The sequence below is a fragment of the Podarcis filfolensis genome (genome assembly GCF_964270895.1).
Source record: "Podarcis filfolensis genome assembly, chromosome: 7".
Taxonomy (NCBI): Eukaryota; Metazoa; Chordata; class Lepidosauria; order Squamata; family Lacertidae; genus Podarcis; species Podarcis filfolensis.
In genome coordinates this window covers 66,439,234-66,464,354 of record NC_139603.1, presented here as the reverse complement: position 1 = coordinate 66,464,354, position 25,121 = coordinate 66,439,234, and the positions used below count along the sequence as shown (strand labels likewise).

Sequence of the window (25,121 nt, the reverse complement as noted above, 5' to 3'; positions counted from 1 at the left end):
TTTTGGGGGGAAATGAACAAATTCCTATGCCCCAGAGATGCATTTTAAATAAAAGGACACATTCTACTCATGTACAAACATGCTGATTCCTGGGCCAGATTGAGAAGGCGATTGGGCCGCATCTGGCCCATGGGCCTTAGTTTGCCTACCCCTAGTTTTAAACATCTAAGGAGCAATGCCTGGTTTTGTTTGTTTTTCCTTTTCCTTTTGCAAGCCAATTTGAGGGTTGTTTTTTTTTAAACAATCAAGCGCTGTATAAAATTTGATAAATAAATGCCAGTTGCAGGAAACTGGAGGAGGATAGAGTGCTCTTAGAATCATAGAACTGTTGAGTTAGAAGGGATCCCACGGGTCATCTAGTCCAGCCCCCTGCAGTAAAGGAATCCGATAGTGCATTTGGAATACTTTGTCTTTAATTTCATTTTAGGGGCGTTGTAACTCAAGATTAGAGTCTCATGCTCTACGGATTGAGCTATCTCGGGTTATTCTTGCACTCAGGTCCTGCTTGAAGTCTTCCCGCAGGTAGGCATCTGCCTGGCCATCGTGAGAACAGGCTGCCGGACTACTAGGTGAGCTCACCTTAAGCTCTCGTCTTCCTTATAATGACTTACTAATAATTGTATACAGTACTAGTCAAGATACCGCCAGTACATGCCAAAGCCTGGACACAGCCCTGCGCGCTGCAAGAAGGTCCAGCACCCCTTAACGGTGCTTTCACAGTCTCCTCCACTCCCTCCATCTTTGACAGCGGCCTTCCTCCTCGCTTCCCGCGAGCCGTGTTTACATTCTGCCGACAGGTCCACGTTGCCCAGCCATTCGCCCTTTTGATTGGCCGCGGCGCGCGGCGCGGCTCCGCCCAGAGGTGGAGCCCGACGTGGCGAGCTGTCTAAGCGCGCGTGTTGCTATTGCCAGGCCGAGAGCCGCGGCCGGCGCAGGAGCCATTCTGGTTGCACGGGCTCCCGGGAGCGCAGCTGACACGGCTTTGCAGGGTTAACGAGCTGTCCGTGCAGCCTGTATGTGAGAGACACGCAACAACGGGCTGAGAGGACGTTTGGGGAGGGAGGAGGGCTGGTTGTTTCCATAGCTGTCAACTTTCAGATTTGAAAATAAGGGATCAGCAGTCTCGAAAATAAGGGATCAGCAGCCTCACCTGTCCTGGGGACAGTCTACGGGATATCTAACAATCCGGAATAGCAGCGGGAAACGGCGCTGGAATAAGGGAATTTCCCGCAAAAAAAGGGAAGGTTGACAGCTATGGTTGCTTCCCCCACATGCCTTGGCGGGGGGCTTCCCGCCTCGGCTGTCAAAGCCCCATGGGTGCCAACTCCTTGGGGCCCTGGGTGCCCGAGCACCCACCCAATTCCCCATGAAGGGGCCGGGCACCCACACATTTCGGGGCCAGGGCCTTCCATGCGCACTGCATGGCACCTACGGCCCCGGAGAACCCACTATCACGGGGTCAAGCTCTTGCAAAAGCCCCGTCGCGTCTCCGAGTCGCGGGCACAGCCGGTTGCCATCTACGAGCAGGAGGCCGGCCTCGGAGGCGAGCGAGCATTTGGCGGGACTGGCGGGGGAAGCGGGACGTCCTCCTAAGGGGACACTCTTACGCAATGTCCCCCCCCGGGGGCGGGTATGGGTGGGCGTCGCGCGGAAGCGTGCACCGGGCGTGCCTAAAAAGCTGTCCTGCTGTCATTGCATATAGTATATTTTTGGTGTGTGTGTATATATATTTAGCAGTGTTTCCCTCTCCGAGGGGAAAAACCCCAGTAGGAACGAGTCGGGGGTTCCTAATGTCTGTCCGCGGCTGGGAATCCGCGAGGTTCGTCCTTTTTGCAGCGCGCGGGGCGCCGGGCGCGCTCCACCTCGGGGTTCCGGGGCGGTCGGGCGGGAGAACTCGCAGCCCGGGAACTGCAGGCGGCGACGGGAGGGCTGAGCTGGGACCCAGGCCGGCGCATGCGCAGGCGGCGCCCTATATAAGCGCCTTGGCGCCGGCGCCAGCTGAGAACAGTCCAGGTTTGGGCGGCAGCGGCGGCTGAGGTGCGGTCTTGGGGGGTCTTCTCTATGGGGCAGGAGGGCGGCAATGCTCGGGAAGGAGCTGGATGGCGGGCGAGGGCAGCTCGGGCTGCTCGCGCCCTGCTGCTTTCGGCCTATATGGGGAGGGGGGCTGGCTTTTTTTAAAATCCCCCCTCCCTGTGTGTGGTGAATGTCCTGGCGAGGAGGGGGCTGGGGGGCTGAGGGTGCCGGGGCGCTGCTTAGGGGGCTGCCCCAGAAAAGCGCTGAGGGGGGGCGGCAGGGCTCCAGCGCCGGCTGGAGAAGGAAGCGGAGCCAGAAGGCGGGATGCCCGCCCTCCCTGCTCGCCGGCCGGGCTTTTTTTGGAGGGCTTTTTTTGGCGGCGGCGAGGAAAGAGCGGGGATCCCCCACCCATCCGGCCCGGGGGGGCCTCTCGGGGGCCGAGGTGGGGGGTGGCGAGGCGGGAAAGTGAGGTGTCTCCCCTGCAGCGCATTGTGGGGGGGAGTTGCTCCCGGTTTTTCCTAGGGCGTCTCTGCCTTTTTTGGGGTGGGGGCGATGGGGGTCTCCCTATGGGGGACCCTTTGCACCCCCGCCCCACCCCCGGCAAACCTGTTCCTCTCGTCGGTGTGGTCTGGGAACTGGCTCGGTCGGCCTGCCCTTGCTGGGCGTGTGAGGCTTTTTTGGAGGGAGAGCGACTCCCTCCTCCGGGGCGGGGGGCGGGGAGCCCGCCTGGTGGCTTCCCGGGCTGCCCCGAGAGCACTTGCCTCCGTCTTTCGTCCCCTGACCGTTCGGGGTCTTTTGCGGGGGGGGGGTCTCCACAGAGGAAAAGGTGTATTTCGGGCGGCGGAAGGGATCTTTCCCCTCCCCTGTTGGGCTGGAAGGCGGGAGAGGCAGGTTGAGGTGCGGGGTCCATCATGCAGAAGCCCCCCGCTTTGGCTCTGGACTCGATTTATTGGGGGACGGCGGGAAGAGAGGGGGGCGCTTCTTGCCTGGGGAGGGGGCTGTGTTTTTGGGTCTTTCCCTCTCTTGCTGTCTTGATTCAAGGAGGGGGGGAGCAATCGGGGTTTCTACTCCTATCCCGTGCACCCCCTCTGTAACATTTCCTCTTTTGCAACCCCAATATATTGGGGCATGTGTAAGTGTAGGCGGGAAATGCTTTTCTTAAAAAGAGAGAGAGCGCTCTTGCCCGCCCCCCCCAAAAAAACTCCCGCCGGTATCCCTCCCCCACTTTTTTAAAAACATTGCGCTCTTTTCTTCATTATTTTATTTTACGTTTCACCCTCTTAGGGCCAGCGGGAGTTTCACCCGCATGCTGGATGGAGGGTGGTGGCAGAGTCCAGCCTGCTGTTGCCGCCTCCTGCATTTACCCGCTTTCTGTAAATTGGCGCGGGCCGGAGAGTCGCGTATAGCTGGCTCGGCAGCTTGGGGGTGGGGGGGCTCCTGAAGCTGCTGCCCCCCGCCCTTCCCGCTTGGCAGGCAGCGGGGAGAACAAATGGCAGAAAGAGGAGGGGGCAGCTCGAGTCTTTGTGGTTTACTTAGTTCACTCGAAACAAAATGTGTGTCTTTGCAACAAGTCATCATAAGTGATAAGGTCCTAGTGAAAGTACTGTAAAGCTTGGCAATCTCCTTGCACATAGGATTTGGGTGTGTAAACTATATTCATGTACAGTAATAGCTGTTTATACACATGCAAGTAGTCTCGGCTCCTGACAATGCTATGTATGGGGTTTGATTCTGAGTGCATGGGACGTACATATTTGCAAAATATGCAAACCAGCACTGCTTATGATTGATGGGGGTACAAAACTTGCAAGTCGGCAAATCTTACCTTGGGACTACATGCTCATAGCAGAGTTCTCTGAGGAAGCAAATGGAATGGTGCCTGGAGCAAGGCATGAAGTGGAACAAAATGGCTACTGGCATTGATGCTGGGAGGCAGCAGATGGAAGCTGGTTGAACCTGAAATTGACCAGTGAGCACATGGATGATGAGAAAGGGTGACCTTCAGTTTTGTGTGTGTAAAGAACTGTTGCTTTGAGCTGAGATGGAGGGAATTAACACAGACCACCCTTACTAAAAGGGATTGCGGGGTAATGTACTGCCAGTTCACTTTCCTTAATTCAGGTGTGCAGGGTTTTTCAGGGACTGGAACATGACTAATGTGGGCAGTTTGCCCAGATTTCCTGTTCCAAGCGCAGGATTGTCACGAGGTAACAGGTGCCTGCCTCCCTGTGGAACACTTGTAGGCTCCTGGCTGTACATAAAAATGCCTTGCCCACGATGTTGGGCAGTTGCCATTTGGATGTTCTTGGTCTCTGCTAATTTCTGGAAATATCTTTGGGGTTTAGGCAGCAGACATGCACACACTGGGAGCTGGACTTAATTTGAGGGGAAGGGCTGTAGCTCAGTGGTACAGTATCTGCTTTACACATTCAATCCCCAGCGTTTCTGGGTAGTGCTAGGAGACAGCCCTGCCTGAACACCTGGAGAGCCACTGCCAGTCAGTGTAGACAGTACTGAGTCAGATGGACCAATGGTCCAACTTGATGTAAGTCATGAGCTAAACAGCACTTTGTATGTACTTTGGGTTAACCTATAGTCTTCTCTCATTTGCAGGCAACTATCTGGAATCCTAATAAGATGTCAAGGCGCAGGTAACATCACTTTTATAATATGCTAGCTGTATACAGTCTGACTGCAGCCCATAAATATATGCCATCATAAAAATGGTTAGTCTTTAAGGGGCCACAGTGTATGTATAGCAATGCTCTCTGCTGCTGTCTTGATGGGAAAATGTATTTACACTTCCACAGTAGTCGTTTACAAGCCAAGCTGCACCAGCCCTGCCAGGATACGTCTCCTCAAGAACTGCAGCTGCCAGAGTCTCTTCAGAACAGAAAAAGGAAAGCAATGCAGGTAAGTAGGAATTGAAACAGTCTCCTGGAGCCAGATGTGGTTAAGAATATGAGCAGGATTGCCTTGTTCAAGCTGAGACAAGAATTCACGGCACTGATATTGGTAAAACCACCTTTTTCTTGGCCTCATCCTCGCATCTGAAATGTAGAGATAATGGGTGGAATTCAGCATCACACTATTACAAATGTTCCGTCTGTGCAAGCATATCAACTTGCCAGATGGGACAGTGGTACACTAGGGGTTCTCCCACCCACTCCAGAGCCAATTTCAGGGACGTACAGTACATGAGGGGAGGAGAAGGAAGCCCCATTGTGGAAGCCTTTGAGCAGGCCTTCTGTAGATGGGATTTGTTAGGTGAACCCCACACCCATATTTGTAAATAAAGCTGACATTGGCACCTGGCACTCTCAAGTGGTAGCCAAGAGGCTGCTGATGTTGATCCTTGGTCAGCTTCTTCCCCCATCCCATCCCAATTTTGGTTTGTGTGGAGCTTCCCAAACATTTTATATTTTCCACAATAACGAAAGCAGCTCATTGTTTCTGTGGTTTGCAGGCATCTGCCACAGATCACAGCTCTGTTGCTGCCTGTCCACACTGCCAAGTCAAGGGAAGGGGGGGTGGTTGGTGGCTGACACTAAGCAGCACTTTGTCAGGGAAGATTTTAAACCTCGTCCTGGCTCACTTTGCATATCACTTTTTAAGAATTCTGGCATAATCTGTGAAGGATCTGAGCAGCAAGACCACTATGCCTGTTATTTTTTTGTATGATGTTGGATGCTATTAAGAGCATTCTGCTACTTGCATAATGTTTCCTCTGTTATCCCTTTTTTTGGTTAGGGCAAGTGTTTGAATTATCACTGTTAAATAGCTGTGATCGGTGGTTGTGCATGTTGCCAATAAATGACTTTCAAAAATGAATAGTTGTGCACTGACGGCTTTAATGCTCCTATTTTTGAGGGAGGGATTTGAAATTGAGGGAGCCCTTGATGTACCAGGAGAATTTGGCTTCGCTTGGTTGCTGCTTTTCTCTTAATCAAGGTGAATCTGTGTCTGTTTTCCAAAGGACCCCACGAGAACAGAAGAGATCAACATGAGACATCAGTATGAAATTAAGGTAATAATGACCTGCGTAACCATTGATTTTTAACTAAGCTGGTCTGCGTTCTTCAGTATGTGTGAGAGTTTAGACTGTTAACGTGGTGTCCATTGTGAGCAGGAGGTTCTTCACTTTTTGTCAGGGAAAGCATAAGGGAGAATTAATGACTCCAGCTGCATAGTGTGTGATTTGTATTCATTTTGTTGTGTTAGCTGCTGCAGTTTGTGTTCAATGAATATTTCACCACTGAAAAACTTACTTTCAACTTCCAGGAATGTATAGTGTTAATTATGTCCCTTCCCAATATCCCACCTAATGTCTTACTGCTGCAAGGGTTTGGATAAAATGCTTTGGGATTTGATTTGCAAGGCCTAGTAAACATTAGCTGGTTGATGATCTATTCTATGTGACAGTGAAAAGGTTTCAAAAGGCTGTGACAAATTCTGCTACTCATAAACTATCTTGCTTGGTGTTGTATGTATTTTTCTCATGCTAGCTCTTAATATCTCATTTGTAGAGTTGTTGGCCATCTACAATATCAGGCGGCATCTCCCCTTGTATTATAATAGAAACTCCTCACAAAGAAGCAACAACCACTGACTTTTCCAGATTCAAAAAATACAGGTTCAGAAACCTCTTCATAAATCCATCACCTTTACCGGAACTTAGGTAAGTTATAACCAAAAGCAATTGTGATGCTGCTATACTTTGATATGTTAAGCAAAGCGAATGTAGTGCAAAACCCCTGTGTTGTTCACCAATTTGTATTGGTGGGTAGTCTTTGACTTGGAGCTAGTGGCATATAGAAAACACACTGAATAACACCACTAATAAAACCGTCTTGTTTTAGTCCTTGGTCTGAATGCTTTGCCTATCATCAAGGGCATATGTGAGCTGTGAAATTTTGATGGACAAATTATATTTCAAGGTGTCATCTGTGTTTGATGGAAATTGCATATAAATATGGCATTCTATGAAAAATGTTTTAAGATCATTTCTGCAAGTACTGTTGCTGTGTAGTCTCTTGTACTGCTAACTTTTTGGAACTGCACTGACTAGAATAGTCTTCCTCAGTACAGTGCCCTCCAACTTAGATGTGCTACCTCCCCATATAGACTGCATCTCCCCATATAAACATACCTGGCTCTGCAATTATCATACGAGGCCCTTTGTGGGCCCCTCCATGGGAGGCCCGGAGGGTGGCAACACAGGAATGGGCCATTTCTGTTGTAGCTCCCCATTTGTGGAATGTTTTCCCCTGGGTGGCTCGCCTGGTGCTTTCACTACACATCTTTAGGCACCAGGTGAAAGTGTTGATAACCATGCTGTGAATATTTTATGGCCTTTGAAATGGGTTTGGGGGAAGAGGGTTATTGATTTGTTTTTGTTCTATTATGTATTTTTTGTTCTCATATTTTTACGTTGTGAACCACCCTGTGATCTTTGGATGAAGGGTGGTATACAAATTTAATCAATAATGGGGGGACTCATGCGAATTGTAGTCTGAAACATCTGAAGGGCATCAAATTGGGGAAGACTGGACTACAAGAAGGTGGCGAGATTGGGAACAACCCATTCATGCATATAATAAAGAGAAGCACCTATACCGTATTTTTCCATCTATAAGATGTCCCCATGTATAAGATGCCCCTATTTTGGGGGACTCCAAATTAAGAAAATGGGGAGGATTGCTCAGAGTTGTTTAGCTTTTTTGGGGGGGGAATTGCCGGAAATCGCTCACCCGCCGCTGACAATCGCATGCTTTGCTGAAGACACGCAGCCACCAAATGGCCGTCCTATTGCCGCAGCGGCAGCTAATCACCAGCAGCCCTTCTCGCAGCTACCAATCACCCACGCTATCACCACTGTGAATCTTCTGCTCATGGCTGTGACCAATCACACAACCCCCCTCCCCTGCACTGCCCATGTATAAGACCAGGGCTAATTTTAAAGCTCATTTTTAAATTAAAAACCCTCGTCTTATAGACGGAAAAGTACAGTATGTGTTGGTTGCCATGTCTTTTCTCTCTCCCTGCCCTCCTTGAGTGAAATTGACCAGAAATTGTGTAAGTTCCATTGTTCAGAAACTGCCCAGTTGTCAACCTTGTAGTCCTAATAGTCATTCATTGTTTTCAGTCAGAAAAATCATCTTTCAACTTATCTGACGGAAAACCTGTTAGTTTTGCTTAATGACAAAATGACAATAATTTGAAGCAATTGCTGAAAAGTTACTGTCTTCTGACAAGTCTCTATAGCCACTTAAAAGCTGAGTGAGTTGATTACTGAGTAATATCTACCTCTTTTCAGTTTTTGCCCTTGAAGGCATGCAACACTGACCATCCTTGATTGGATTTACAAAGCTCAAAGCAACTCCATTTGATCAGGGGCAGCAGCTGAAGGGAAGAGCAAGCACCTTTTATTATGCTTGTCATTGGCATAATTAAATCAGAGAAATGGTGCAGGGGTGAAGGATTGAAGCCTCGTCCCAGGAATACTACCTCAATCTCTTATCTTGTTGGGAGTAGGAAGTAGCCATGCTGTGAGACCTTTCAGTTGAGAGGGGCTAAAATGCTGTAAAGAAATGTTCTCCCACCCCTTCAGCTCCCTTTAAAGTCTGAAAAGTCAGATACAGCCATCTGCATCATATGTAGTCTGAAGGCAAATGGACTTTTCTTAACTGTTCTACCTCAGATTTTTTTTTTAAAAAAATTATTTGGCAGCTATGTTTCATCAAATCCAAACAAGCTTCGAGTAGAACCCCTTTGGAAAACTAAGGTCATTAGAGTTTGGAGACTAGAAATAATACATTGAATGCACTAAATACAAGCATTTGGCTTCATCCCACTGAAGTCCAATTTTTGGTGAGACAACGTATTTTATGTCTTTTTAAAAATAATCTGGAATTTAAAATGTCTGTCTTTGATTTTAGCTGGGGAAATTCTAAAGATGTCTGGTTCAACATTCTTAAAAAGGAGAACAAATATTCTCACTGTAAGCATTTCACATCTCTACACTCCAACTTGCAGCCGCACATGAGATCAATCCTATTGGACTGGCTTCTGGAGGTGAGTATTGAGCTTATAAATGTAATGTGTGCATAAAGGACAGTCCTGAGAAGTAGCAAGACTGACCCAGAGTGCTTCCTCCCTCCCCTTTAAGTATTAAGCTTGTTTATATTCTGCTTTTCCAAATTGTGCTGAAAGCAGCTCACAAGGTTAGTCAGCATATCAATATATAGCAGGGGTGAGCAAAGTTTATCTTGCCTGGGCCGGATCGGTCCCACAGAGATCCCTCCGTGGGCCGGATTGGTGTGCATATGAGTGCACGAGCCCACGATTTCCGGCATCTTCACGTGCGCAGATGCAATTTTCAGCATCTGCGCAGATGTGATTTTCGGTGCCGCAGAAGCGAGTCTCCACACCGCGCTGGTTTAGCACAGCGCATGAGTGGGCAGCTCAGTTCAGGGGTGGCTCGGGGGCCAGTCAAACAACCTCCACGGGCTGCTTCTGGCCCATGGGCCTTAGGTTGCTGACCTTTGATATATAGGCACAACAAAAACATAGGCATAAATATATCCCCTGCTGAGTTACAACTTTTAAAAAATGTTTTGTCTCACTGTTTGTAGTATAATGACCGTGATTAAACAAAGCTTATTCTGTAACAGGTATGTGAAGTATACACGCTCCATAGGGAAACTTTCTACTTGGCACAAGACTTTTTTGACAGATTCATGCTGACTCAAAAGAATTTAAACAAAACCATGCTTCAGCTCATAGGAATTACAGCCCTGTTCATTGCTTCCAAGCTTGAGGTAAGTAGCTGTCAGTGAAACTATTCTACCGTTGACAATATAGCATTTTAAACCCATAATTGTGCTGCATGTCTTTTCCAGACAAAGGACCATCCCAGTATAGCAGCTGAGAAAGAAACGGGTCTTTTTCTTTTGATTAAAGTAGCTTGGCTTATTACTGAGGAAAATGGAAGGTCTGAGTTGCAGAGTTTTCATACTGATATAGCAGCTCTTGGAAGTGTGTGTGTGTGCTCACAAATGATAGCCCTAATTGCCATTAGCAAATAGCTGCCTATGTTCTTAACCCTCAGAGTTCTTACTAGGATTCTGATCACGGGGAAATGCATCCCTCAGTAACTGAAGGCTGGGAGTTTCCTAATACTTAGCTGAGACTGAACACTTTATTTTGTATCCTGTCTGCTTTACAGCTTGCCTTTTCACCAAGAACCTCAAGGTGACCTGCATCGTTTCCCCCATTTTATTCCCACAACAACCCTGTTAAGCTGAGAGGTGGTGATTGGTGTAAGCTCCCGCAGTGAACTGAATGGGGGTTTGAACCCTGGTACTCACAAGGGATGCGGGTGGCGCTGTGGTCTAAACCACTGAGCCTAGGGCTTGCCGATCGGAAGGTCGGCGGTTCGTTGCTCAGTCCCAGCTCCTGTCAATCTAGCAGTTCGAAAGCACGTCAAAGTGCAAATAGATAAATAGATAGGGAAGGTAAACGACGTTTCCGTGCGCTGCTCTGGTTTCGCCAGAAGAGGCTGAGTCATGCTGGCCACATGAACCGGAAAAACTGTCTGCAGACAAATGTCAGCTCCCTCGGCCAGTAAAGCGAGATGAGCGGTGCAACCCCAGAGTCGTTCGTGACTGGACTTAACTGTCAGGGGTCCTATACCTTTACCTTTTTACTCCCAATTCTAGTCAGAAACTCCAACCACTACCAACTGGCTTTTGCTAAGACTTGCTAAAAGAAGAGCACCGATATGTATGCTTAGCAGGCCAAACATGTCAACATCATTTGAATGATGCAACATTCGTTGTAAACTTCACCATCTTTTAATGCACTCTATGGGCCAGGCCTGTACATCTTAAAATGTTTCAATTAAGCTGGCAACTGATGAGATCCCTAAAGATCTCAAGCACAGCTTAGGCTGGGGACATGGTAAAGGACTTAGGTCTAATGGTCTGGCTTCAAATTTCACCTCCTGCTTTGTGACAGTGGTGCGTTGCAAGTCAGACCTGGGCAAGTGACAGTGGTTCAGTGAGAAGCTTTTGGACTGTCCTGTGCAATTGGCCTTAGGATTTCATGGCATTGCCAGTGGGCTCGTGATATGAGACTTTGCACAGTAGTGCCACTTGGGTGAAGTTTCTTCTCCATGTGTGGGGATCAGTGCATAACCGTAGTGGCTGAGGATCTATCTCAGCGAGTGCTTGGCTCTTTGCTTTTTCAACTGCTTGCCCACTCCTACATGGAAACGAGGATTTGCAGCTGAGCCTATAAGTTGGCATGCTAATGGCTGCTCTCCCATGGGTGGTAACAGGAGCCTAAAAGCATCTGAATCTAATTTGTGAAATTGAAATAGCTGTGGCATGCAGAATAGGGTTGTAGGAGAATGGATCAACAAGTCTGTAAGCCCTGTTGGATTTGCTGTGGTTTGTTCTAACATTCTGTCTTTTTCTTCTTCCTTTAAGGAGATTTATGCTCCCAAACTACAGGAATTTGCCTATGTTACCGATGGTGCTTGTAGTGAAGATGATATTATAAGAATGGAGCTCATTATATTAAAGGTAATAAAATGAAGATGCTGACCATTTCAGCGCATATTTAAGAGTCTGCATCCTAGAAATTAATCTATTGGATAGGTAGCTAACATGGTGCCTTCCAGATGTTTTAAGTGCAATTCCTATTACTCTGACCATTGGCCATGCTGGCTGCTCTTGATGGAAATTGAAGTCCAAAACATCGGGGGGGGGGGGATCATATTGCCTCCTCCTACTCTATTGGCTTCTTAGGCAGAGCAGATAGTATTTATTTCTTAGCAGTGTCTCCAAAATCTGGAATCTGACTCTGATGTGTACTTTGAAAGCTGCTTGGATACACTCTATGAAAAGAGTGGATCTATTTTAAGCTTTGTATTTTACAGAAGATATTTCTTGACCACCTTCTCAGGGCTGGGAAGAGTTGGAGCTATGTATAAAGCAGCTAACATCTCATGCCAGTGTATACATCCTGGAATGCTCTAACAGTACCCTCTGGGATAAGAGAATTGCCTGTGACTTGAGCAACTTTACTTGATTTTACATAAGAACTGGTTTTGCTTGGCATTCTCAGAATGGGAGCGCTTAATCAAAGGTGGTTTGTTGCCAGTACCAGGAGAGGGCACTGGGATCTTGTACATCTTTTCAGACAGGAATGGGGAATCTGTGGCCCTCCAGATGTGTTGATGGAAGTTGGAATCCAGCAACATCCAGAGGGCAACACAGGCTCTCTATTCCTGATTTAGGGCATTGTGCAAGGGTTTAGTCTTGCAGAGCAGTAGATGAAGAGACCAAGTGGATTTCTGTATCATAGGATGGCATGAGGGGAGGGCTCACAACTTGAATTCTGCTTCATTCTACACAAAGAATGCTGAGCATAGTTGGGGAGAAGGAAAAAATAGAGAACTGTTCTCCCTGACGCGTCAGTGATACAGTGCAGAAACAGATCTGCACACTGCTGTGTGAGAACTTGTGCAGGGTTTTGGGCTGCATGAATAAAAGTTTACTTGCTAAGTTTGTAGATGTACGCATCATGCCCTAAAGGCTTTGTTATGATGTTCACACACATGTAGGCTCTAAAGTGGGAGCTGTGCCCAGTAACGATCATCTCTTGGCTGAACCTTTATCTCCAAGTGGATGCTCTGAAAGATGTCCCAAAGGTGCTGCTACCTCAGTATTCTCAGGAAAAGTTTATTGAAATAGCACAGGTAAGTTCCTATTCCAGCACATCTGGTGCATAAGAGCACCATACAGATATATAGATGCAAGATTTCAGCTCAGGTAGACAACTTGCAGGGTTCATGTTTGAACACCAGGAAGATGACATTGAGGTACAGGGCAAGAATCAAGTGATGGAAATTTCTTCAGTGCTTGATCATACAGCTGTCTCCAGCGGTGGTCTCCCACAGACGACTTGAAAATTGTGAAGGGTCTTGGCAGACCACGTAAATGATTTTTTTGCCTGTTGGAGCAATTGTGCTAGATGCTGTATTATTTTTAATTGTATTTTAATTCAAGCTTTTCTTATATATTGCATTGTAATACAGTAAAATGCAGAATAAGAGAACATGCTTGTTGCATTGGTTATAAAGCCTGTATGATATAACCCTTCCCCCCCCTTCAAAATATATGGAGGGACCCAGTTCACCTGGTCTCTGGATGATTTAAAATTTCTCAAAGCAGTGCTTGGTTGCAAACAAATTATAAGATGAGAAACCTTTAGTGCAGCACATTGAGCTCTTGGCAAGTAGATACATAAGACAATTGGTTTGGATTCTAAAATGTGATGAGGAATCTCATGAGCTAGCATCAGTGCAGTGTTGATCTCGAGGACTCTGGACGATTATGTGAGTCTAGCTTGCAAATGTTTTCCAAATACATTTGATCTTAATTCAGTTAAAATATTTTTAACATCTGGATTTTATTAAATTAATTCGTCCTTTGGATAGCCCTACTCAGACACAATAGTCTTAAGTGTTATGAGGAACCTCCGTGTATCAGCTCAAGTAACATAAGCTTAGTGAAACTGGTGCTATTCCTAAACTCTAAGCAACCGACAGGCATTATTTGTAATCTTGCACCCTCATAATCCAAGCAATGGACAAGCAGCCATCCATCATGGATGCTTTAGTTGAGATTCCTGCATTGCAGGGGATTGGATTAGATGACCTTCAGCATCCCTTCCAACTCTGATTCAGTGAGTTACTTCAGCTTGTAGTGATTAGCTATCAAATACAAGATTGGTTATAACCACGTATTTATACTAATAAATGTGGGTTTTCCTTCCTTGCAGCTTTTAGATCTATGTATTCTAGATGTCAATTCTTTGGATTTCCAGTATAGAATATTGGCGGCGGCTGCACTCTGTCACTATACCTCAGTACATGTAGTTACAAGAGTCTCAGGTAGGATGGAGCATCTTTTTTGTTGTTACTCAGGTTTTCATGTCCTAGCTATTGTAAGATGTCTGAGGCTGCAATAAATATGTGGGCATGCAAACTGGCACAAACTGGCTGGATACCTTTTTATTTTAGAAATAAAGTACAAGCAGGGCTCCTCAACAATATTGTATCACTGGTGTGTTACCCGATATTGTGGTTGAGGGGGCTGTTGGCTCAGGATTGAAAGGGGTAGTTCTCACTCTCTGGAGGGTTAGTTACGGAGCCTGCTCACAAATTGTGTCTGTGTACTTCTTAATAGGCTAATTTTCCGTTTCCTCCCTTCCACCTCTGCCCTTAGCTCATGCTTTCTCATAACTCTGCTGCCCCTTGAGCTTTCTCGCATTTAATTGTGCTACATTAAATTTTGAATTCTAGGGTTACCTCTCACTTTATCCCTGGGCACATTTAAAAATTGCCTACCCAAACAATGGGATTTTTCCTGTCTTTTACACAACATCTCTTCATCCTGTTCTGTTCCATTTCTCTCCTCCATGTGCAAACTGTGATTACACCACGCATGATAAGATTAATGAGAAACAAGAGGGCGTTTTATCTGCAGTTGTCACTAGCTGAGTCTATTAGGAGTTATCCTTGGACATGCTGGGTACTACTTTATGCCTTTGCAATAGGAATAAGAATTGCTAGATCCTCTTGCCAGCACACCAGCCACTATCTTGGAAATAATATTTGGTAATATCTTGCACTTATGCTCATCTAGCTTCGCTGGGCTGTGGCGGTTTATATCTGAAACAAGGCATATTAAACTCTGCACAAGGTTCAAAGTTTCAGAAATGCACAGTAGTGGTGAAACCAAGGGGTTCATGACTGTTGTTTTCTAGTTTTGAGGTTGCCTTGAGTCTGAAACTGATGGCCAATAATGAAACTGAAAGCTATTTCAGCGAGCGCAAGAACGTTAAGCTGTGAATGAGAGAAGCTAGAAACTGAAAATCTTGCCTCTGCCATGAACTCAGTAGTTGGCCTGGAACAAGCCACTGTTCCAATAGATTTGTTCTAGCATTATTGGCTTAGTAATATACGCAGAGTGCCATATAAATACTTAAAGGCTTTTATTTGTAATCATGTAATTTTATTTACATTCTGTCCAACTGTTTATGTAAAATATCAAGTGTAGCTCTTGTATGTTGTAGAGCAGTGAATACGCATTATGAAGACCTCGACTCAAAATTTCTCTTTTATTATTAGGCTTGGAGTGGGACAGTATTGCAGAATGTGTAGAGTGGCTAAAACCGTTTCTTAAGGTTGCAAAAAAATCACCAGTGAAACTAAAGAATTTTAAGAAAATTGCAGCAGAAGACAGGCATAATATACAAACGCACACAAACTACTTGGACATGCTGGTGAGTTGTTTCTCCCACTCTGAGTTTCATGTTGTACCTCTGAGTGTTAAAGTAATGTCACATACTTTGCCCACTTCCAGTGTAAAAGTTATTTGGGCTGGCAAGACATACTTGTATAGCACTACAGAGATGTTTAAAGAAATTGGTTCAAGGTCAGGAGGTAGTGAGTTCTGGGCCAGATCCAGCTGCTTCCTTCTCCACTTGAGCTTGTCCAGGACAAACCTCTGACCCTTAGAGTGTTTCATGTTTTAAAAGACCCATCATCCCTGACCATGTCCATACTGACTAGGGCTGTAAAGACAGTGATGTACATTTTTGGCAGTTAATATAGTTGCATTAGAAAGTAAAACTAATGTATAAAGATAACCGAAATTTGAAGATGCATCTAGTTTTAAATACATGAACACAATAAGAAATAAGCTGTGTTGGAGCAGTAGTACAGTTGGTCTTTTATCAGTAGACAGACATACTGTAAACAGAACCAATGTGCCCCCAACTCAGACTAGGTGGGCTATTGGCTTGATCCAACAGGGCTATTTTGACCAGTCACTAGGTTTGTTTAAGGGCAATGGGGTAGGGGTGGATACATGAACCATGTATGTCCCTTTACCTCCATGGAGCAATTTTCTGCCTTTGAGTGCAGGCAAAAACTCACTCATGAAGGAATGTGCTCTGAACCATAGGGGAATAGCAAAGCAGAAATTGCTTGGTTTACCATTTTGGTGCATTAATTTAAATATTAATTGAATAGGATGAAGTCAACTATGAAGTAGCTGTTGCAGCACCAGGCCAGCTATCACCGGTGTCTACAGGAGGAATAATTACCCCACCTAAGAGTTCTGAAAAATGAAACCCCTGCACAACAGGAGTGTGTGCCAACCTGAACAATATTGTAAGACTGTTGGAAAATACATCCTGGACTTTTTACACTTGACAAGTGGTTGGGAAGACTATCAAAAAGAAGCTCACGTTCAACTTTACTGACTTTGCAGCCCAGTAAAGAACAGACTATGAATTTAACTGTTCAGCAGTCAGAATGAACTACACATTTTTAACCTGTTGAATGGCCTCAAGTAACTGAGTTTTTTGATACCTGTGGGTGAGTGTGTCAGTGGTTTAGCTATGTATGAACTTAAGATATATTCTGCTGACTTCTGTTGAAAGCACATTGTACAGTCAACTTCACTCAACAGCATTAGTCAGATTTTAGAAGGCTGCATTAGTCAGATTTTAGAAGGCTGCATAGCAGTGTAACTGCTACTGGGAGATCAATCTTGCTACTATACTTGTGTAGTATAGCTATGAGATAAGGTGAAACTGGTTTTAAGCATTGGCATAGGAAAGTGGGGGTGAGAAGAGGCTGCAGTTAAACATTGAAACAACTTCTAAAATCAGCAGGCAACTTGAGCAACCAGCATGTAACTGGAACAACACCTGCTTTACCGTGAATAAATGTCACATACTACCTCTTTCCTCATGAGGTGCTATCTTTCCTTTTATACAAGAAAAGCTGCCACAAAGCAAGGGTGAAAAAACAAGCAGGTGAAGTTAAGACTGTTCAACAGCTTAAGTACTAGGGAGAGTCACGCTCTGTCCAAGGTAGTTTACTGTCCCTCTTTATGCCAGCTTGCATTACAAAAGCTAACCTGCTTCTGTATAATCTTGTAAAAAGAAAGGAAGAATTTTTAAGTTTTCTAAATAGGAAAATGCCACACAGTATGTTTATAAATTTGTAAAAAAAAAAAAAAGTCTTATGCGTTAATAAAGTGTTGGAAATAACTTGCAGCTGCCATCGTTTATCTCGCTCTCTTAGAAATGGTGCTCTAAAAGTAAAGCTTTGCCATTGCTTGAAGAAACTTCTTTTTCCGTCTTTGAGCAGCAAGCTGTAGCACTTCTTCTGGATTACTGGAATTCAGCTCAGTCTGCCCAATAGCTTTAATCTAAGTATTGAAACAAGCATCAATATAAGTTAGTACTGGCAATAAGCAAGTTCTGAGAATCATTTCAATGTTTTATATGCAATGCATATTGTTTATGTAATGGCTGCACAGAAGAAAGCACATAGTAGCAAAAGGGAGGTACTATTAAGTCTAGAAAAGAAACCTAAACAGCAACTTACTGCTATTTGTTTCTTGTCTGTCTCCCCTCGCTTATGATGAAGGTCTGAAATACAATTAAGGAAACCTAGAAATACAATGAGCAGGACTTTATATAGACAGTTTTCAGATCCTTTAGCCTCTCACAATTATTAAATACTCCTATGAATGGAAGTTCTGCTTTATTATCTTTTTCATCTTAGTAAAATAAACCATTTAAAAATGTCATAAATACAACAAAATAGAATTGTGGAATCATACAGCAGGAAAAATAAAGTGACGTTTATATACTTTGATGGAAAGGATCCTTCTGTGATCACAATTCAACAGTATAAGCCACCCTGGTTTTCAAACCAATCCCATGTGGCTGTTTTTATAAAAGGATACATGTCAAGTATTCCAAGATGGTAATATCCCAGATGTAGTCATAATAGGAGTCCATTGCATCATGGCTACGAAAGAAATCTTTAGTTAATGTATGTCAATGCATTCAAATGCACAGTATGTGGAAATTTAAAACCTTGCTTACCTGTTTTGCTCCTGAAGTGCTTTAAATGCAGTTTTATAATCTATTTCTCTAAGAAACTGGCACAAAATGGCTACCTAGAAAAATTGAGAGTTGATAAAATGTAACTAACTCCTGATAAGGGAGGCTCATATTTCATTTATATTATACTGCAATATATATTATACTATACAAGTCTGCTTTTTATTCTAGCAGACTTATATTGGTAGGACTTGTTTCTAGGTACACAGCGGATATATGCCTTACCTGCGTATGGCAGTTGAGCAGAGAACAACATTTTATCATTCGTTTTATCACCTGGAGAGAAATGGATATACCATTTTTAGTAAGTCTATAATGTATCCAATCATCTGAGATAATCATCTGATACTCCAGATACAACTAACCCCTCCACAAAGCACTTAGCCTGCTACTTTTTTTGGCTGAAGCTAGAAATAATAAAGTAACAGAGCAAATATATCTGGCAACTATATCAATTATCCTTTTGCTCAACATGAATTTCTACAGGCTTCTGGTTTACCTAGAACTAGATTTCTTTGGCTCTGGAACTGCTCAGAGCCTAGGGAAACCCATCAACTGAACTTGTGTTATCAAACTTTGAAAATTAGAGCCCTATTTTATGTTGAAGCGGAACATCTTTTGCTTGTTCGCTGACATGTAACTCACCTGATCTGTATATACATCTGGCGGTACCATTTTGGTAAAGAAATCTGAACACACAGCTCCTGCTTGAAGGTAGTAGTGAAGAGCGGCAGAGTACTGATTGGTTGCTGCATTGGGGAGAGAGCAATAAAAACACAAGCAGTAAATGCCACGCTAATTCACTAAGCATTTATTTCAATTTCTATCCTGACTCTCTTGAAACAGCATGCAGTAGGTAAGATTAACTGAAGACAGCAGTAGTTAGTATTTATTATGGCAACTAAAGAAGAAGGATAAAAAAATTTCAGCTAAGCGTCTAGTCCAGGCTTCCTCAAACTCGGCCCTCCCATCCCTGACCACAGGTCCTGCTAGTTAGGGGTCATGGGAGTTGTAGGCCAAAAACATCTGGAGGGGCGAGGTTGAGGAAGCCTGGTCTAGTAAGCCTACATTTCTGTACTGGCTGTGGAGGAAGAAGATTCCTTTCTGCATAAAAGTGCAGCTACAAACCTTTTATAATAATAATAAATAATAAACCTTTATTGTCACTACACCACCACCTGTGTGGTGGTGAAATTAAACCTTTTAAGCAGGCTGGTAACCTGTTTATTTTTGAAGCTGCTCTCCAAGAAGAATGACTACTCATGAGACAGAACACCCCACTTGCGATTCCAGGCATTGCTTCCGGAGGAGTCTCAAAAGCTATTATTCACCAAATCTTTCCTTATATCTTATATAACAAGATATATGTGTGTGTGTGTGTGTGTGAAGACAGCTAGCAACACAAATGAAAGAGTGAGAGGAAGAAGTTCATTCAACTTACCAAAATAAATATCTGCTTGAATGATTAACCAGAAGTGATTATTTGAATTTACAGTCAGTGCATAACTGACCAACTCTTTGATAGTAACAGCTACAGCTTCAAAATCCACTGACTGCAAGCTGAAAAGACAAAACGTTTTATAACATTCGTCACCTACTTTTAAATTGAAAGTGTAGCGCTTAAATTTTAAAGACGTAATTAAACTCTCACATCGTCATGCACTTTTTAAACACATTTCCTGTGTATGATTAAAGTACCCCAGGATCACAGAAATACCACCACTTGGGCATGTTAAGTGTGATCAGGAAGAAGCAAGAGTGTTACAGCCAGGCTGCAGCATGAAGAAGAAGAAAGAAGAGTTTGGATTTGATATCCCGCTTTATCACTCCCCTTCAGGAGTCTCAAAGCGGCTAACATTCTCCTTTCCCTTCCTCCCCCACAACAAACACTCTGTGAGGTGAGTGGGGCTGAGAGACTTCAAAGAAGTGTGACTGGTCACCCAGCAGCTGCATGTGGAGGAGCGGGGAATCGAACCCGCTTCACCAGATTACGAGTCCACCGCTCTTAACCACTACACCACACTGGCTCTAAATGAGCCACTTCATTTTTGTCTGCAGCTGGTGCAGAATTTGGCAGCCAAGTTGCTCACCAGGGAAGTTGGTTTGAGCATATTACACTGATCCTGGCCTGACTGCACTGGCTGCCATTTCATTTCTGGGCCCAAAACCAAAGTGTTGGTTTTGACCTATAAAGTTCTAAATGGCTCAGGACTGCAATACCTCAAGGACTGCCTCTCCCCATATAAACTGACCCAGACTCTGAATTCATCATCTGAGGCCCTTCTTTGTGTGCCTCCGCCACAGAGGGTGGCAACATGAGAAAAGGTCTTTTCTGATTAATATTGTACAGCCTTTTAAATGTGTTTGTGGAAAGGGGGGTTGTTGATTTTTTTGTTTCTGTTTCAACTAATTATTTGTGCTTTTATCTTGTATTTTGTGAACTGCCCTGAGATCTTTTGAAGATGGGTGGTGTGTACATCTGAAGAAGGATACAATCTCATTACAGTGGTCTAATCAACACAGGAAAGAAGTCATGTGCAGTTTTCCACTTCATTAATTCTCCTATTCTCCCTCACCATTATCAGCCAGGATTAAACAACTCTCTTTCCAACTGTTCAGAATGCCATTCCAACAAACACCTCAACCAGGAGATACATAGAGCAGACAGGGATTCCATTACTGGTGTTATCCTGGCTCCAGGCTTAAGGTGTACAGTTACCATCCTACATGATGTGCTGCCAAAACTGGCTTGAGCCACTCTAGGAAGGATGGGGAATTGCCCCATAATGTTCCATATATATTCATCTGTCATAGTCTCTCCAAGCTGATCATTATCCAATTCCCCTAACAAACCCAGAGTCCTTCTCAGGCATCACCTGCTGTCACATAAGCTTTAAGAAAGGCCCGTTAACACATGAGAGCAGTTAGTCAAGCACAACCAAAAGGCATCAAGCCCTAAATATTCTAGATTTAACAAACAAGCATTGCTCTCTCCGGGGAAAACAGATGGGAGGTGTAGTTCCTTGCATAATTGACAGAAAAGCCTTTTTATTCTTTATAATGGAAGGCGCAGAGTTGTTCCTGAAAGACTGTTAAAATATAATTGCCGTAGTTTTTGCTCCATAAGGCGCGCCTGACCATAAGACGCACCTAGTTTTTAGAGGAGGAAAGGGGGAAAGCCCCATTTTGGGGGATCAGCTCACAGTTGTGCAGCTTCTTTTGCAGAGGGGAAAATCCCCCTTTTTTGAGGATCAGCTCAAAGTTGTTGAGCTTACTTTGCAAAGGGAAAAAATCCTGTTTTTATGGGGTTCAACTCACAGTTCTGTAGCTTCTTTAGGAAAGGAAAGGGAGCCGTTTCTACAGTTTTCTGACAGATCTAATCAGCCAGTCAGCACAACATTCAACAATGGAGGCCTGGGCAAGGGGGCGGGGCCAGAAAGGGAGCCAGCTATCGACCACACGTTCGCTCCACAAGATGCACGGACTCTTCCCCTTACTTTTTAGGAGGAAAAAAGTGCGTCTCAAGGAGCAAAAAATACGGTTACACATAGATAACCCTTGAAACAAGACACTCAGGACCAAGAAGCAATCTGCAGATCCCCAGAAAAGCACATTTCACAATTATAATTGGAGCAAAAACAATTTTCTTACTTAGGAATGGATGATGGCCAAATAGAAATATGTTCTGCAGTAATATCATTCACAATGTCTTCCTAGAAGAGGAAAGAATATGATATGGGAAATGAGTCCGAGAGGCAGACATCAAAGTCAAATATTTATGATAAGAAGAGTACTGCACTTACCCGAACATTATGAAGCTTGACAAACAAAGATAATATTGTTGTCAAAACTAGAGGCTCCTATAGCGGAAAAACAAAAGTACATGATACAATGCTTCTTTTCAGTGTCAGGGAAATCCAGTTTTTCTTCGCAAACTTTCAAAATGCTTATACAACTTTGAAACGAAATCTATATACATAGCCTCTTAGATTACTGATAAGGATATTACATGTCGTAGAAAATTATACAACTTCACACACAGGTTAAGGCCATTTTGCAAGAGATGCATGTCACTCTTTGCATTTCTCAAGTCTAAATTTTTAAAAAAGCTGCATGGCCTACGACGCACACTTGATCCAAACGACTGTCTTTCCAAATCTCACCAACATTTTAAAATATGGCACTGTACAGAACAGGCGTTCTTGCAATTACTTGCGAAAATATATTTAAGTAGCAATTCTTAAGTAAGTTACCCAAGCTATTTATCTGTAGGGCCACACCATACATAGCAAAAATTTATATGGCCAGCTGCATGTTTAGGGTTGGGCTAGTAGTATTCCTTCTATTCAGAACTGGGAGCTTGTTTCCTACCACTGCCCTGTTGTTTCTAGAAAGTCTGGCGCATATTATTGGTAATATACAATATATAGCTAAGCCTGGATAGCTCAGAACATGGTCTGATAATGCAAATGTTGCAGGTTTGATCCCCAGATGGTACAGCTGCATATTCCTAGATGATTCTCAGGGTCCCTTCTAACTCTACAATTCTGTGATTCTGCAATTTTCATTCTATGTATTTCTCAGTTTGTGGAGTCAAAGGCAGCCTCTTTGTTAAATCAATGATAAAACAAGCAACCTAAACAATAGAGTCAATTTGAAAAAGGGGACTGTCCACTGAGCACACAGAAGTAGTCACCCATCTCTCTGGAGTTTGATTGATTTGCTTCAGTTTATTACATTTATTCTAGCATCTATCTGGAATTTGGCAAACTCATCCTCACAAAGGGGAATGCATCTCCTGTTACAACTCCCTTTGAACGAAGGATGAGGAAATAACACATTTCTCAAGAGAAAGATAATATCCGCCTGCAAAATATTTTCCTGCTACAATTGGTTTTTTTACTGGGTTAGTCCATTGCAAAAACTTTAACTCCAAACTCACCCGCAACTTTTTGATAAAAGAGAGCAGCTCACTCCTAAATAATAGAAGACATGTGGTTACTGATATCAATTATTTAAAGTAATTCATTATTTATATTTATTCCATTTGTTTGTAAAAGGTTTTAAAAGCAAATTTTAATACAACAGGAACTACAATGTACAACAACCATCAGACCTGAACCAAAATGCTGAAGTATATCTTCAACCCCAGAACAGGGTGCTATAAACTCTAAGGGGCTCAAATAAGCAGGCCAGTTTACTCTTTTCCCTCCCCACCCATATATTCAATTAATCCTATGCAATAATTAATTTAATTAGAATCAATTTAGGGGTGGAGCAATGTTGTAGCTCTTCCTAATGTTGGCTACAGGTACACCCATGTTCAGAAGACAGCTATTTTGGCTTTGAGTTGTATTTTTTTAAAAAAAACTATAGCAACTTACCTGTACATTATGCCCAACGTTGAGTCTCTCTGCTTTATTAAGCTCACTCTGCCATCATTCCCTCGTTTGTGTTGGTTGGTTACACTGCAGATCTGTACAACCACCTCCCAAAGGTCTTTCGCTGCCCGTCTACTTTCTTTGGGTCCAGGAAGATCTTTACATGTGGCAGCCAAAAGCTGTCCAAGCTACGCAAAACACACCACCAAGAAGGAACAGTCAGTCTTTGAAAGCTCTCAAGGCACGCTGTTTCTTTTTCCGGCAATCTATGCCTGCTGACAGCTAGGAAATCAAATCTGGCAATGAAATCCTCAGCTACACAACCCAGAGACCTACTTCGGGGAAATCCAAAGTTGCTTGTGCATGTCCATAATGTTTTACTCTTTCCTGGCAGCAGACAAACTCTTACACCTCATATAACATGTGCTTTTGGAATTTAGAATTTCAACAAGTTTAGCACATATCACATTTTGTGAATCTTTGTACTTTTGTCCATTTACTGTTTTTATGTTTCCCAATTTGAACTATCAAATGGTGATTTTCTTGAGTCAAAATGAGAGCACCCCTAAACATTATTTTAGAAAAAAAGCACTGTGTGTACTGTATTTTTTGCTCCCCAAGACACACCTGACCATAAGACACACCCAGTTTTTAGAGGGGGAAAGCAAGAAATAAAATATTCTGCGCAGAGCATGTAAGCAGCTCTCGCTTTTCTTGCTTTAAACCTTTCCATCCCTCCTCCCGCTTCACTGAGAAGCCAGCAGAGCAAGCTGCGTAGCTCTCACTGAAGCCAGCAGAGCAAGAGCGATAGCTGTGCAGCACCTCTTCTTCTGCTGGCTTCCCAGCAAAGCGGGAGGAGGGATGAAAGGGAGCCCTTACAAGGGACCGCTGAGCAGAGCCCGGCAGCGGCTCTTGCTGGCTTTACCAGGAGGTGTGGGAAGGGACAGAGGGCAGTCCGTCAGTCTTCTCCCACCTTGCGGAAAAGCCCCCAAGAGCCGCACACACACTCCAAGCGGCTCTTTAAAGGGAGCACTGAGCAGAGCCTCCCACCTGCATTCGCTCCATAAGACACACACACATTTCCCCTTACTTTTTAGGAGGGAAAAAGTGTGTCTTATGGAGCGAAAAATATGGTATGTGTATATGTATATGTACGGGTGTATCTATATCTATATGCAATCTATACCTATATCTAGACAAGTTAAAGCAAATGTTGTTGAAAAATAAAGTTCCATTAATTTGGGAAGCATTTGAACAGAATAACAGGTAAGGTCTGGAGACAGCTTAGGATTTATACAATTTCAAATGCATTGGTAGTCAGTTCCAAAACATGCCTTACCTTCACGTAAGGATTGGTTTGAACCAGTGGGAGAGGAACTTGCATTGTTAAGTACTCATTCTCCCTCCAATTCAACAAAAAGGCAACGCATTCCTCTGCTACAACTTGTCGAAGTGGAATATCTAAAACAATATTTTTAAAGAGCAACTGATTAGATACTTTTAACATCTTATATGTTTACAAGCATACCATGTTTATTTGTTTGAGAAAATTTATATACCGCGTTATTGCAGTCAAACCTCTAAGCCGTTTGTTTACAAGAAACATTAAAATTATCATTAAGAAGCTAAAATCAGTTAAAACATTTAAATATAATTAAAATTGACAGCAATAAAGATTGAAGTGCATCAATGTTACTTCAGCATCCTGTTGACATCCTTCCCCCAAGC

General features: G+C 43.8%; 2 protein-coding genes across 8 annotated transcripts in view; one reads left to right on the top strand and one right to left on the bottom strand.

Annotated features, from left to right (window-relative positions):
* Positions 1-1,963: 1,963 nt before the first annotated feature.
* CCNE2 (cyclin E2) lies at positions 1,964-17,148 on the top strand (the record flags this gene model as incomplete). Of its 3 annotated transcripts, XM_083622748.1 has the most annotated exons (12): positions 1,964-2,037; positions 4,627-4,664; positions 4,824-4,926; positions 5,990-6,040; positions 6,540-6,691; positions 8,952-9,087; positions 9,687-9,833; positions 11,505-11,600; positions 12,644-12,778; positions 13,864-13,975; positions 15,215-15,369; positions 16,121-17,148. In XM_083622748.1, exons 2-12 carry the CDS (start codon positions 4,651-4,653, stop codon positions 16,217-16,219), a joined length of 1,200 nt encoding a protein of 399 aa, XP_083478874.1. In that variant the 5' UTR covers positions 1,964-2,037; positions 4,627-4,650. The 3 variants fall into 3 exon arrangements, with proteins under 3 accessions (XP_083478874.1, XP_083478872.1, XP_083478873.1); XM_083622746.1 differs by lacking the exon at positions 16,121-17,148 and having other exon boundaries at positions 15,215-15,597; XM_083622747.1 differs by lacking the exons at positions 1,964-2,037; positions 16,121-17,148 and adding an exon at positions 2,820-2,839 and having other exon boundaries at positions 15,215-15,597.
* Positions 15,062-25,121, bottom strand: part of INTS8 (integrator complex subunit 8) — a 27,216-nt gene continuing 17,156 nt past the window's right edge. For all 5 annotated transcript variants that reach the window (XM_083622709.1, XM_083622710.1, XM_083622708.1 and 2 more), the window contains exons 17-28: positions 24,733-24,854; positions 23,397-23,581; positions 22,955-22,988; positions 21,816-21,872; positions 21,664-21,725; positions 19,454-19,572; positions 18,658-18,761; positions 18,238-18,288; positions 17,995-18,068; positions 17,853-17,917; positions 17,489-17,532; positions 15,062-17,309 (exon numbers count right to left, since the gene is read on the bottom strand). In XM_083622709.1, coding sequence (XP_083478835.1) covers positions 17,193-17,309; positions 17,489-17,532; positions 17,853-17,917; positions 17,995-18,068; positions 18,238-18,288; positions 18,658-18,761; positions 19,454-19,572; positions 21,664-21,725; positions 21,816-21,872; positions 22,955-22,988; positions 23,397-23,581; positions 24,733-24,854 — 1,034 coding nt within the window. In that variant the 3' untranslated portion in view covers positions 15,062-17,192. The remainder of the gene's footprint in view (positions 17,310-17,488; positions 17,533-17,852; positions 17,918-17,994; positions 18,069-18,237; positions 18,289-18,657; positions 18,762-19,453; positions 19,573-21,663; positions 21,726-21,815; positions 21,873-22,954; positions 22,989-23,396; positions 23,582-24,732; positions 24,855-25,121) is intronic.